Source organism: Medicago truncatula, chromosome 8 (assembly GCF_003473485.1).
Source record: "Medicago truncatula cultivar Jemalong A17 chromosome 8, MtrunA17r5.0-ANR, whole genome shotgun sequence".
Classification (NCBI taxonomy): domain Eukaryota; kingdom Viridiplantae; phylum Streptophyta; class Magnoliopsida; order Fabales; family Fabaceae; genus Medicago; species Medicago truncatula.
This window is the reverse complement of record NC_053049.1, coordinates 38561845-38576015: the sequence shown is the minus strand read 5'-3', so window position 1 is coordinate 38576015 and position 14171 is coordinate 38561845. Positions and strand designations below refer to the sequence as shown.

The following is a 14171-nucleotide window of genomic DNA, read 5'->3' as shown; positions in this document are numbered from 1 at the left end:
GGTAAACCACTTCACTTTTGTATTATGTTTACTTTACTTTGAAATTTGATTACTTTACATTAATCAAATTTCTTTATAGTTATGCTATTGTGTTTTCAAATCGGAGGAGAAAGCAGCAACGTCAATATTTTGGGTTTAATGCAAAGTAATAAAATATAAACCCTAATATTTATGTTAACTTTTTTTTCTCTCTTCCCAGAACAGAATGAATCACTGTTAGTTAGAATCATCCTATAGCATATTCAGTGATTAAGTACACTAAAACGTTCGTGTTGTCGATTTCAGAACCTGGTTTTTCAATTCGCAACAAAAAAAAAAAAAACTCTTAAGCTCTTACTTTTTATTCGTAGTTTGCATGATTATACTCTTGAGCTCTTAACTTCTAAAGTGTTTAATATTTCTTGTGGAATTTATAATTTAACTTGTGTTTTTCATTCCTCCTCCTAGTTTTAAGTTTCAATAATATTGTTCCTTCTTTTTGAACTGATTTTTGAATATATTCAATTTCAATCAGTGAAAGTTTGCAAGTCATAGAGGACGATGAAAGGTATTATTCATCGAAACCACAATACTTTGTTCAATTCATTATTCTCTTTTTTTTTGCATTTGCCTTTTAACTCCTCCCACACATGCATGTAGTCTTGTATTATTACTATTAGTATTTTTATTTCATTATATATTTCTTGTAAAGTGTAGTTTTAAAGAGAAGTCATTTTTAAACGGGGATGTCTACATTGGTAACTTCAAGGGTGAACTTTGTCATGGCAACGGGAAGTACACATGGTCAGATGGAACAATATATGAGGGCGATTGGGTTGATGGACAAATGACAGGGAAAGAGATTATGAAGTGGGTTAATAGTTGTGTTTTCGATGGTTGTTGGTCAAATGGACTTAAACATGGACATGGGGTTTATAGATATGTAAATGGAGATGTTTATAGAGGAAATTGGGAAAATGGGAAAATAGATGGGAAAGGGATTATGAATTGGGTTGATGGTGATGTTTTTGATGGTTGTTGGTCAAATAGACTTAAAGATGGATATGGAGTTTATAGATATGCAAATGGGGATGTCCACACTGGACATTGGAAAAAAGGGGGAAATGATGGAAAAGGGATTATGAGATGGGCTAATGGTGTTGTTTTCGATGGTTGTTGGTCAAATGGACTTAGACATGGATATGGAGTTTGTAGATTTACAAATGGGGATGTCCACAGTGGACATTGGAAAAAAGGGGAAAAGGATGGAAAAGGGATTAAGAGATGGGCAGGCGGTGATGTTTTCGATGGTTGTTGGTAAAATGGACTTAAACATGGATCTGGAGTTTATACATATGCTAATGGGGATGTCTATATTGGAAAATGGAAAAAAATGAAGAATTCTGCTCTTCCCCCAGCACATTTCGCTCCCACCCTGTAGCCATACCAAAAATGTCCTTGCCCTAGTTAAATAACTATTATGAACTTCATTTATGTAATATGATTATAGCTGCGTTTGTTTTGTTTTAAAAAAATTATTTTGGCTTAAATATGCATAGTCAGGAATTTTGTTTAGCAGTCGGTTGTTTTTGGAGTCAGCTTTTTTTTATTTCTTTACATCATCAAGTGGAACTCTCTCATGCAGTTTCAATTTTTGGATTTCATTTATTTTTCACTAGTACTAATTCTCAAAACATCTTAATTGAGGTTTCAAAGCATTCATCATGATGATAGCTTGATAGCTTGAGGTTCCGTGTAGTTAGCTGGTTGTGTGATTGTTGATTGTTAATGTTTACTGCCATACTCATCATCGTTGAGTGGTATTCTTGTTCTTGTTGCAATTTTTCTTTTGTGCATTAGATCCTTATTTAGTCTACTCAAGGAGCTAGCTTGATACAATTTATAGCTTCTTTATATTACATGGTTAAACCATTGAATACGCTTTTGACCAATTACGTCAACATTAACGGTATCAAAACTGATTGATTTCACTTTCTTCTCAGGTTTCACTGTCGTAAAACTGAGAATTTTGGCTCAGTTAAGAGAAACGCCCAGGTAAAAAAAAATAAAAAAATCAACAGTTATGAACTCATAAGACTTATTTATCAAATAAACGATCCACTACTCATTCAGTCCTACCGGTATGCTAGATTGGATGGATCATAATCTGTTCCTCATCCATCATACTGGGATTTGGGAGGCTTTAGAAATTAACACACGCCGGAATCTATAAATTTTAATATTCAGCTACAGCGTGGTACGACATATTGCCTTAGTGGTACTCATGAAAGAAAGCTGAGAAGAGACTTTCTCCTAAATTATGTCATATGCTTCCGCCATCATTAATACTACAGTTGATGTCCAACCCGTAAATGGATGTGCTCCTTTTCCCTTGCCGTTAACCTGATCGTACTGCTCCCACAAAAATCCAGTCTGTTGATAATTGTGCACCATATTTCTGCAGTAAAAGGGAAATACATAAGACCGACTAATAGCTTTAAACAGGATTCAAGTACCAAACAAACTCAAATAATACCTAATTAAATTGCTCCTCAATTCTTTGTACATGGTCTTAGCTTTTTCTTGATATGGCCCACTCTCTGCAAGAATCGACTTACACGTTAGTTTCAAGAAGCAATGAATAAAGTTGAATATATGCAGATATATATACCTTCAGAGTAATGGTGGAGTGCTGAAAGAACTCTGTAATTCATGTTTATCCAAATTGTACCTCTCCAATATGGAGCCTCATGTTCTGTGTTGTATTTCATGTACAAGGAACTGGGGAATAAACAATATCATTTTGGTTCACTTTAATCGAGTAATCTACATATGCTGAATAAGGTCCCTCAAATTTAAAACAATAAAAGTGCATTAGATTGTAGACTGGGACCTTGTTTTGGCAAGAGAACGTAGTCCGTAGTCAGTCCATAATAGGCTGCGATTTGAAATGAGTTCAAGCTGCTTTTCCAGGATCCATGATCCCTTGAATCAGATAGTAAGATTAAAAAATGTGTCAGTTTGTTTGTTTTCTGTTTAATGGCAAATGTTAATGTTAGTAATTAGTTGTGAAATGATAGTGAGAGGAGTTGAATCCACAACCCTTATCTTTCCAACTTCTTTTCTCAAACCACCTTATCACTCCATAAAAATGCATCTAATTGTGAAATTAACCAAACAAGATCTTAATAACTTAGCATAAAAAGTCATGACATTCAGAATTAAGTGCATTGCTTACAGATGGAATGATTCTCCCCATGAATGGGAAGAAATTAACATAACCAATTTGAGGAACCAATTTCAATACGGGCCTCTCCAAAACTTCCCGGACAAGCTGACGTCTTGCTTTCAATTCTTTCCATTTAAGTTGAACCTAGCTTGGTTAAGCATGTAAAGAAAATATTAATCTCAGCATGAAAAAGGGACCCATGTATTGCTAATCTTGCAACAGTACGCGTACCGATAGTAAACATAAATAACCGGACAGAATACCTTTTCCGTATGATTTCCAAAATCAAAGTATGCTCCATGCACGTCATCAAAATGCATCTGAAAGGAAATAAACACAAATTAGGGATGGACATCACTACAGTAGCAAGTAATTGACTCTCTGGTTCTACAAAGCAAATATTTGATGAAAGTCAACTACATAGTTTGCTTTGGATCTTCTTTTGTCAAAAAAACAATTAGAAAGAAATGAAAAACCAGATTATTTACCCTCAATTATCCATAAAGTATAAGCACACTATTTTCTTTGACCAGTGCAAATCTAAATCGTCAATATAAAAGATGTAAAATACATTCTATGTCTATGCAATATATTCAAGGGTCCTGTGCATATACATGCACGGTGTTCGTAAGAAGTTCACATTCCTAGATAATTTGATCATAATCAGCTTGAAGAAGGTCTAGATTGAAAACATAAGGCATCCCTCTCATGAGATTCATTTTCACTATCTAGATTATAAGAAAAAAGGTCAGGCAAAACCTTCTTTTGCAAACTGTAAAACTTTATCCTTTAAGGAAGACTGAAAAAAAGGTCTAACAAGTTATAAATAAGGAAATGAAAAAAAAATCTTTCTCTAGAAAATAGCAATCTGTTATTCCTAGCACTAATTAGTAATTATTCCACAACAAGTGTATGTGCTTATTTTTTCTTCTCTTTTCTTTTCTCTCTCTCTCTCTCTCTTTATCTTGATTCTCTTCTCCCGTTTCAATGTAGTATTCACCAACAGCAGAGATGCATAATGAAATATCAAGGTGTGCAACAGCTCTGAAGAAAGAAAGACGAAAGCACAGGTAAATACCTCGTTCAATATCTCCAGATCTGATAGCAATTTCACAGTAGAACCATAATTCTGCATCATTTCATTCAATATGTCAATTAAATTAGGTGATTGTTTTTTTCTTCTTCCTACATTTATTGTTTATATTGTACCTTTTCAGGTTTGGTTTCCTTATTCAACAACTCTTCAATGGAGTGCATGCATTGTGCTGCAAGTAACACCCAACATCTAAGATCCAAATGGCGTTCATCCGAACTTGGGTGCGAAGCTCGTGGGTAATCATCCAATCCAGAGGTCAGCGTCTGGAAATGCCAGAAAAAATGTTAGATAGAAGCACACGTCTGCGTTCAGGACAAAGAAAGCTGTGTCATAATATAATAGACCAACATAATTACTGATCCCCGTGTGTACTGTGATCTCAAAGAAACAACATAACTGCAAAAGAGAGAGTATGGGTTTCAGATTCATCCTAGGCACGAGCCAATGACATTCTACTTTTTAGTAATAAAAGAGAAAGCCATGTAATAGGCTTATTCTTTCTGAAAATACAAGAGTTAGTACAAGAACTCTTGTATTTTATATCGGGCTAACTCATCCTTACAAAACAAGCTTGTGAGGTGACGGATGCCCAAGCTTTATAAACACTACACAGACCATACCTCTAATCAATGTGGGACTAAATCCGCCCCTTTACACCCAACACAATGAAGGTATAGGAGGCTTAAATGAAGGCAACCCAAATGCCGCAATTAGGCGGCCAGGGGAGGACCGCAATGAGGTGTAATTTAAACTGTTGTATTAAGTAGGTTCAATCCTGTTATATAACATTCTATATAAATCTCATCAGCCATTTCGATAGCACTAGCTTCTGTTTTTAAACATGCCAATCAGTGGCGTATCCAGAAATATTTGTTAGTGGGGAAAAATATAGTCTATAATTTACTCATACAAGTTTATACATTTATAAAATATACAATTTTATGACCAATATCCTTCAAAATAGTCTATAATATATGTAGGACAGTATTTTTTTTTAAATATGATATATTTTTTATTATGGTGTGTACTTTATGTTAAAAAAAGTGAAAATAATTAGAAGAATAAATGATTAAAATTAGTACTAATTTATTCTATTTTAACTCTTACATAACTTTTTACATTTTAACTATTTTATATGAGCAAAAAAAAGACATTGTTAAGCAAAAAAATTTCCTTGTGGGGGCTCCCCTTGATGATATACATGAATCTGCCACTGATGCCAATAGCTGTTTTGGTCAAGTTGACCTACTGGGATAGCTGGAATGGAAATTATATATAAGGTCGGATAGTATTGTCCTATTGTTAGATCTTTCCTTTTTATGAATGCATATTAGAACCTGGGGATTCAATTGAAGTGTTGTCATATTGTCCCGTCCACGCCAATAGTAACTGCTCATCTGTTCCCCTATGTTAAAAAGAGATAATAAATATAAAAGGTCAGAAAGAAACAATCTATTTGAAGTATAACATATACCTGACTGAGTTTCATTGTACCATTGGAACCATGCATCTAATCGACCAAAAGCACGCTCCAGGAACAGAGAGATCTCACTTCTATCCATCACATTGAATTCATTATTCTTCAAGCCATTTATTATACCTATAAAAACATATTTAGAGTTTCTATGGTTAGGAAATAGATAACTAACTCTTGGTGGGGTGCACAGAATTTACAGAAATAAAAAGATCTAAGTTACTGCATAACTGTAACCCGAGTGCTGCATTACTGCTACATGCTTTATCTTTTATGCCCCATGATCATATAAATTTGCCTAAGGATATACTTTTAGTTATTTTACGCATTAATTGATTTCTCAAAACAATGCAAGTAATGAAAACAGCATCAAAATCTAAATGATTGCTTTCCAGCAGCCCTAATACGTTTTAAGATATTTATTTTCAATATCACCAAACTAATGCTATCCATGCTTCAGTTCTGAAGCGATATTTGTAAATATACACACTTCATATAAATTGTCAAACTATTTAGATAAATGTATAACTTTCTGATTGTTCAAAGTTGTTTGGCTTGCTTGAAATTGCCAATAGGATCATATTTGTTGCCTTCTTTTAGAAATAATGATTCTCATAAGCCATAACTAGCGGGAAATAAAATAACATAAAAGGTAAAAATAGAAAAGGAACGTTAACATATTGATATACCATTTAGTGCTAAAAACAGTGTTGGAGGATTTCCATTTGTTGGATGCTGAGGAACATATTCCTCTGGGATCCTACTGCAAATACAGAACAATCTATGTCACAAGGATATCTAAAAAGATTTCTGCAATCAGTTGAAAAGAAAAAAAAATTAATACTAAACCTTAGTGCTTCAGCTCCCAGAATTTGTTCTCGTGGTATCCATCCATCAATGTTCATCAAATCTAACCAGTGTCCAATGATATCCAATGAAATTTGAATATCCCAACGCCTGCTTAATGTGCATGAGTGAAAATAAAGCAAATTTTACTGACCAAATATGATTTGTTTATTAAATAGGACCAGTATGTCTTGCACAGTCAAGATAATACATCACTCATCTGCACTTAAGAAGAATTTGAAACAAGAACAATAATAGTTGTGTTGGTGATGGTGGTCATGAATTATATTACTAGCACTGGAAACTGACCAGATTACAAGTTGATGAAAACCTTCATCCCATAAAAATCCTCTTGGAAAGGTTGATCGACATGGTACAGCTGTGTAAAGCTCAGCAGGCCAATATGATATATAAGCAGCATGTTCACTATGCTGCAAACGAAAACAACCAACTTTGAATCCTAAATTGCAGGTAACTTAAAGTTTAAAGCAGAGTAATAATATAATGGTATAGAACAGAAAATAGACCCACTGACTGAAACTAATTAAAGAATAGCAAAGCCACACTGCAAGATCAGGAGTTTCGTAAATAGTGAGGTAAATAACTGCATATTGATACTGAAAAAGAAACTAACACCGGATATCTATTCCAGCATATAATAATCAAATTAGACTTCTATAAAATTTGTTTCTCCCGCAAAGAGATTAATGAAATGATAGATAAATGTTTCACGATATCTTGTCTAATTAGACTTCTATAATAAACCAGAGAATGGCCGCCTATCATAAGGATTTCATTAAACGAGCTTCTATGCATGATAACAGTTGTGTCTAAGAAGCCTTTGGTAGTAAACGGATGTGCATGCATGCTCTTATTTGGTGCTTATGGTTAGAGATGTATGCCACAATTTTCAAGAATAACTTTTTTCGGCTGGTTGTATCTTAAAATGGTCATTTACTCATTATATCTTACGTAATAGCTATTTCTATTTGGTTTCTTTGCTAAACATCAGCATGAATTTCTAGTTAATTAGCTTGTCTTAGTTTTCTGTAGGAATAAATTCATTTCTGGAAGCACCTGAAGAAATTTTCAATTGAGTAAGAATTCGGTCCTTTATTGGTTACCAATCTCTTGTCTTGTACTTTTTTCTCTGCTGTCTTAAATTGTATACTTTATCAAGACTAAATAAAACACATGAAAGATAACGTTCAAACTTATGATAATCATATGTCACATTATATGACATTCAAGGGTGGCATACTCTTCAATAAGGACTATACCAAATTATAGTAAAATCTTACAATAAGGGTTCTTGATAGATCAATTTTTGACTGGCCGTAGAAGTAACCAATGGCACCTAATAAGCTTCCAACAGCAGCCTTACCAACAGAAATGGATTCTGAATCCACCTGGAAATCCAATGGTTTGATAAAGAAATTACTTCTATGAATGTACACAATCATATGAAACTTAAAAGAGCCGTAATACTTTTGAAATAAAAGAATAAATAAGTTAAAGAACAACGAACACAATACCTTCTCAGCCAAATTGAAAATCTTCTCAATCTTTTCATCATATGCTTGTTCTTTATATTTCAGTTCATTAGACAATGAGTCTCCTAACATTGAGCGGAAGAACAAACAATTACACACTGACTTAGAACATTGATGTTAACTAAATCTTATTAAAAAGTAGACTAGTTATCTTTAAAGTCAAATAAAAATATTTATACATAAGACATCCTTTGAGTCAAAAACCAAAAATCAATTTGAACGCAAAATAGACATATCTTTCAAATTTAAGTCATTAATGAACACACATAAGTAACACAGTTGTATAAATCCCCATGTTATCCGTCAACTTCAAAAGTTCAAAGAAATGAACCACTCTTGCCACAAAGTAAATTAATAAATTTGTTCTCCCTTTCATGAAAGCACATAAAGACACACACCATAATTTAAATAAATAAACAAATAAATAAAAACACTATTCAAAAGTGGCAAAAACCTGTAAGACTATTGACGCGCTTTTCTACTCTTGAACTTTCTGAATTAGTTGCAGAGATAAACACAATATCTGTGGTGAAAGGAAAGCCACCGATAATCTGCAGCATGAAGTAAAAAGAAGGGTTAAGTAGGATTTTGTCCCTATAAAATGAGTGGTGAGGTAAATTATTTAAATGTTAAAAAGTCGGGGGACTATATTTTGAGGATGATAAAATTGACAGACTAAAATTGTAAATCAACAAAAATGGAGGGACCAAAAGTGCATTTAAGTCTAAAAATATTAGGGGAGTTACACGTTACATGGCACCATAGACATTATTGGATGATCATGTGAGTGACCTTCCATAGACACAGACAGTTTATGGATGTCATATTACAGCAGGGACCAAAAATAGTGCTTTTATATTTTAGAGATGAAAACCAAAGAATTTTTTTTTAGGACCAACATCAAATTCACTGAATTTATACAGACCAAAAATATATTTAACTTCAAAAAAAAAAAAAAGAGAAGCACAAGTTGACAGCAAAACCAATTAGGAAATATGTTTTCAAGTAACAATTGGATTGTCTGTCAACACACACACACGCAAATGTGAGCACAAGTTTTGTAAAAATGGATTTTGGAGAGTGCATATGTTCTGTTACCTGAAAAACTAACACATTAGGAGAATCATCTGATGAGTCAGGTAGCTGCATTTGACCATGCTTTCTTGTCTACCAAGATATGCACATAAGTAGAGATATCAGCAAAACCCACAAAATTTTATAACCACACATCTCTATTACATAAAAATTATATCATTAGATAAATTTAATTGAAATACCCTAACTTACTTGTGATGCAAGGTTTTCCTCAACAAGATCAGATAAATTGTGAAAGTGTGGTGTGTGAAATCCAGAGTAATGCAGTTTCAGATCATCCTGGAAAAGAAAAACATAAGAAAGTGAGTAATGGGATTAGGCATAACATTACAGATAATCAAGAACAAAAATTAGGTCTGCTAACTTGCATTTGGAGTAATAAGAAACTAAAATAAAAACACAGTATATGTGCTGAGCTAGGTCGAGATACCCCTTTTTCCCTTTATATAAATATTCTCTCTTTCCTCGTACATTTTCTACATATAGTTACTAATTAGTAAAGATTATAGGAAGATATAGGCCGTAGTTACCGGATTTAATCCCTATAATCAAGGGATTATGGTTCCACATTTATCATTATAAAAATCACAAAGCTAAGAGTTAATCTCTCAAGCAATTCAAATCAATTTTAAGGTCGTATTCAAGTTGGTATCAAAGCAACATGGAAACTGTTCACAGTTGAGGCAATGAGAAAGGTGGTCATGAATCTGGAGGTCATCCACAATGCTCATCATGTAAATGTATGGGACGTACCCGAGACAAGTGCTATTAGATGATTGGATTTCGAAGAAAATCAACAAATGTTACTAACTCTCAGCCTCCTTTGCCTAAAAAAAAGTTCAAGGATGGCACTGACAACCAAAATATTGTAAGAAGTTGAACATTAGGAGTATCACTAACAGACATGCTGTCAAACTCCTATAGCTATTGCACACACCGGTAATGCTATATATGGTTTGTCTCTCTCACTCACCATTTGTTAGACTAGGTCATATAAGTAGTAATCACTCTGGTGCTTCCTTGCACAATTGGCTTCTGTATCAGTTTAATTTCAAAAATGCATTTCTACAAGGTGATTTGGTTGACAAAGTTTATATAGAGTAACCGCTTAAGTTAGTTGTTCATGGGAGTTATGTGGTTTTATTTGTAGGCTACAAAAAGCCTTATACAATCTTAAGCAAAGTCTTAGAACATGGTTTGGAAGATTTAGTACAACTCTTTAGAAGTTTGAAATGATTTGCGATGAAGCCAACAATTTGGTGTATTGTAAACATTCCTCCACTAACCAGTGCATATTTATCTCTTGTTGTATGGCACTCTGATTCCAGGAGATAACTACAACAGCATTGAACGTCTTAAGTAGCATTTATTTCAGCATGTTGACTGAGATATTTCTTTAGAACTGTAGTAGCTCAACCAAAGGCAAGTGTTTCCATCTCTTGGAGGAAGTATGCCAGGCCCGGCCTTGAGGGAGTGCAAGGTGCTCAATCAAGCCGGACCTCCAAAAGCTACGGGCCTCAGAAAAAATTAAATCTAATACCCACCCCCACTTAAATAAAAAATATATATGTTACTTCTTTACACGTTTGAGTTTTTTCTAGACTTTAGTTCTCCTATCTGGACATAAATCTGGTACTATCAAACCACCCCCAATTTGTATAATCACTTAATCAGTCAATTTGAAAAGCTATTTCATTGAAAGAATCACAACAATCATTTCTTTTTCATATAAACCATTCGTTTTCCCCTTTCCCACAACGGATAAGTGACAAATCCAAACGACACCGTTATTAAATTCTACCTCTTTCACTTAATTTTTTTGTATTTCGTTTCATGTTTAGAAGCTCTTCTGATTCTGATTTTTAATAAAGCTTAGCTACACAAAAAAATTGCGTTTTTATTTTATTGGGGGCCTATTTTAAATAGAGAGCCGAGCCTCCTATTTCATAGGGACGGGTATGCCACTGACATGTTGGAAGAAACTAGGATGTTGACTATAACTATACACCTAAGGATCTGAATGCTATTTAGGGGGATCCCTTTTCTTACCCTAGATATATCAAAGACTGGTTAAGAAGTTAAACTTTCTTACTATACTAAAATTGACATATCCTTTGTTCTAAAATGGTGAAGGGAATGTTATTTCTAGATCCTTTGTTCTAAAGTTGAAACAACTACTTTGTGAGTTAAAGCATTGCAAATTAAAGCCATTAGTCTCATTCATATCATATGGCATCCTGATATTTAGCGCCTAATCAAGTCTTCCTTGAGCAGACTTCACGAGATTGATTGTTGATTTATCTACAAGTGACTAAACAGAAACTCATAATACCATTCCCTAGCATTACCGTAGACTTTAAATGAAGCTGCCAGTTTCCAATGTCTGTTCGAGAGCCAGATGCAAGTAATGAACTCTCACGAATGTTCAAGTTTTCTCTGCCTGCATCAAGAACATTACCACCTTCATCAGCCAAATAGAAAAAGAGTTGGGCATCTCTCCCAAAGTCCTCATTCCACTTAGACCTGGGGTTGAACCACAAGAACAAACTCACTCAATCGATAAAAATCATTGAATAAAAAGCAATGTTGAGAGACGCTGGTACTCTCATACAGGAAAACAGACCTGTCACTATCTACTTTCCAACAAGGTAAAACCAAAACCAAAGTTGGTCTGCCATAATACATAAACGAAAGTGATTTCAAGTTAATAGCATCACTTACTTATCAATCTGCACATCAATCCGAACTGCCCAGTCCCAACCATAACCACTGCCTTCCCCCTTTGATTTTATGAACTCAGTAGTCAAGATCATGCCATGGTCAACCAGTACTTGATGCCCATAATCACGTCCATTATGCTTTGTCCAACCATAAGCACTTAAGGCATCCTCCTGTCTGCAGACATGCCTTAAATGATTACTCCCATCCTTCACACCGATCCACATTAATCCAGCCATCAAAGATTGTGGAGTCCTGATATAAACACACCCAGCAAAAAACACAAAAAAGTGAGAGTCAATTGTTGATGATATTGGCATCCCACACAAACAGTCTAAACCAGATATATAGACACCAACTTCTGTGGAATAAACCATTAATTCAGTCCCTAAAGTATCCCTCTCTTTCTAAATTAATCTATAAAGTATACAAAAATAATAAGTAGTCCCTAAAGTATTTGAAATCCGTAACTTTAGTCCCTCTGTTAAGATGTTAATCACTAGCATGACAGATTTTCATATAATTTAGAAACTAACACCGTAGCTTTCATATACTTTATAACTTTAAAGACTACTTAGTTTTTTTTATATACTATAAGAACTAAATATGAGAGAGAGAGAGAGAGAGAGAGAGAGAGAGAGAGAGTGAAACTCTGACAACTAAATTGATGGTTTATCCAATTTATGTGTGAAGCAGGATTTGCAGGCATAAGGCCATGTTTGGATAAAAAACTTATTTTGCAACTTACAGCATAAGCGCTTATGAATAAGCTATTTCTATGACACAAGATAAAATAAAGTCAAACTACTTTTTAGTATAATCTAAAAGGTATTTTCAAAAGCTATCCTAAAGAGCTTATGAAAATGAGGTAAAAACACCTTATGAGCACATCATAAGTTGATTTAATAGTTTAGTTCTCCCAAACAGTGTCGTAAATGTTTACGGCAATAGAGAAACTCAAATAAGCCAATACAAACAGGCCACAAATCAGTCAAACTTTATACAACTAGGATATATTTAGAGATTGTGTGCCATTTACAAAATCATCAAAATAGTATCTGCTTCCATTTCAGTGCAAACAACGTATAGACACATCGCAGTATTATCAATAAATCAATAAATAATAAATAAATCAAAACACGACACAACACAACACAAATGGAAAATGATAGTAGTAGTAGTAGTAGTATCTACCTGGCACGAATTCCGAGATAGAGATGAGGACGATAAGTTCCCCAATACAAACTTTCCTTATGCTCACCTTGAAACTGCAACAACATTGAAAATCAATTTATTAACATCCACCAAATTTATGAAAGCAAAAGATGAAGAAAAAAAGACTGAGTGTGATGAAAAGGTTGAAGTTGACCTGAGGAAGGTCCATGATCTTTGGCGCGGGAAAAGGCGTAACGACGCGAGGAAGATGAGGTTGTGCTGCAGAAGTAACGAAGTGATGAACGAGAAAAAAGATGATGATGATGAAGAAGAAGGTGATGGTGAGAAACAGTTTGAAGTTTGAAGTTGAATTTGATTCGTATTTGGTTCTGTGATAGTTAGAAGAAGTTTCTTGGCGGAGAGGATCGGTTTCGGGTTCAGCAGAAGAAGATCGGACTCTGCTACGAGCGGTTGTTCTTACATTTCCGCTCATTTCTGCTGGGTGGATAGTTCGTTGACTAACTGAGTAGAGAGCTGTGTTTGTATTTTGCACTATAATGTAATGTAACGACTAGTTATACACATTTACATACAACTTACAAGAAGTAAGATAAATTATTTAAATGATAGATAACTATGTATTCTAAAATATTATTCTTTCTATTATTGGACATTTTTTAATTAGAAATATAATTGGATCAAACTAAAGTTATGCTCTATGCTATAAAAGTTTATCGTGTATTATTCTACATTGTGTTATCATGTCTGATTTCTAAAAATTTAGTATAAAGAAGGAGGCTAAGCAGTAAGTATCGAGAACTTCTACGGTACACCTCACAAATTGAGGTGTATCGATACTCCTACTTCATAAATTTATGAATTAACGATCATTTTTGAAATAAGTAGTTATTTGATAATATTTATATTTTAGAAAACATCATCTCACAAGAAAAAAAACATCATTTCATTGTTTATAAGAATTATATTAAATTTTTAACATTTTCTCATAAAAAATAATCAATATTC

At 33.9% G+C, this 14171-nt stretch overlaps 2 protein-coding genes across 3 annotated transcripts in view; one reads left to right on the top strand and one right to left on the bottom strand.

Annotated features, from left to right (window-relative positions):
- Window positions 1-13716, bottom strand: part of LOC25501732 (mannosyl-oligosaccharide glucosidase GCS1) — a 40049-nt gene extending 26333 nt beyond the window's left edge. The window contains exons 1-22 of one of the 2 annotated variants that reach the window (XM_013591087.3): window positions 13360-13711; window positions 13185-13258; window positions 11994-12245; window positions 11621-11795; window positions 9465-9551; window positions 9276-9344; window positions 8632-8728; window positions 8160-8242; window positions 7926-8033; window positions 6934-7055; window positions 6628-6735; window positions 6468-6541; window positions 5779-5904; window positions 5642-5709; window positions 4418-4567; window positions 4287-4337; window positions 3472-3528; window positions 3218-3352; window positions 2873-2964; window positions 2651-2760; window positions 2516-2579; window positions 2046-2437 (exon numbers count right to left, since the gene is read on the bottom strand). In XM_013591087.3, coding sequence (XP_013446541.1) covers window positions 2293-2437; window positions 2516-2579; window positions 2651-2760; window positions 2873-2964; window positions 3218-3352; window positions 3472-3528; window positions 4287-4337; window positions 4418-4567; window positions 5642-5709; window positions 5779-5904; window positions 6468-6541; window positions 6628-6735; window positions 6934-7055; window positions 7926-8033; window positions 8160-8242; window positions 8632-8728; window positions 9276-9344; window positions 9465-9551; window positions 11621-11795; window positions 11994-12245; window positions 13185-13258; window positions 13360-13638 — 2526 coding nt within the window. In that variant the 5' untranslated portion in view covers window positions 13639-13711 and the 3' untranslated portion in view covers window positions 2046-2292. Of the gene's footprint in view, window positions 2438-2515; window positions 2580-2650; window positions 2761-2872; window positions 2965-3217; window positions 3357-3471; window positions 3529-4286; window positions 4338-4417; window positions 4568-5641; window positions 5710-5778; window positions 5905-6467; window positions 6542-6627; window positions 6736-6933; window positions 7056-7925; window positions 8034-8159; window positions 8243-8631; window positions 8729-9275; window positions 9345-9464; window positions 9552-11620; window positions 11796-11993; window positions 12246-13184; window positions 13259-13359 lie in introns of those variants that run through there. The other variant, XM_024773636.2, reaches the window with a different exon arrangement.
- LOC25501728 (phosphatidylinositol 4-phosphate 5-kinase 8) lies at window positions 409-1431 on the top strand. The gene is made up of 2 exons (XM_013591097.3): window positions 409-547; window positions 697-1431. Exon 2 carries the CDS (start codon window positions 827-829, stop codon window positions 1298-1300), a length of 474 nt encoding a protein of 157 aa, XP_013446551.1. The 5' UTR covers window positions 409-547; window positions 697-826; the 3' UTR covers window positions 1301-1431.
- Window positions 13717-14171: the final 455 nt, after the last annotated feature.

Coding starts and splice junctions, on each gene's coding strand:
- LOC25501728 (XM_013591097.3), top strand. CDS start 827: ATGACAGGGAAAGAGATTATGAAGTGGGTTAATAGTTGTGTTTTCGAT.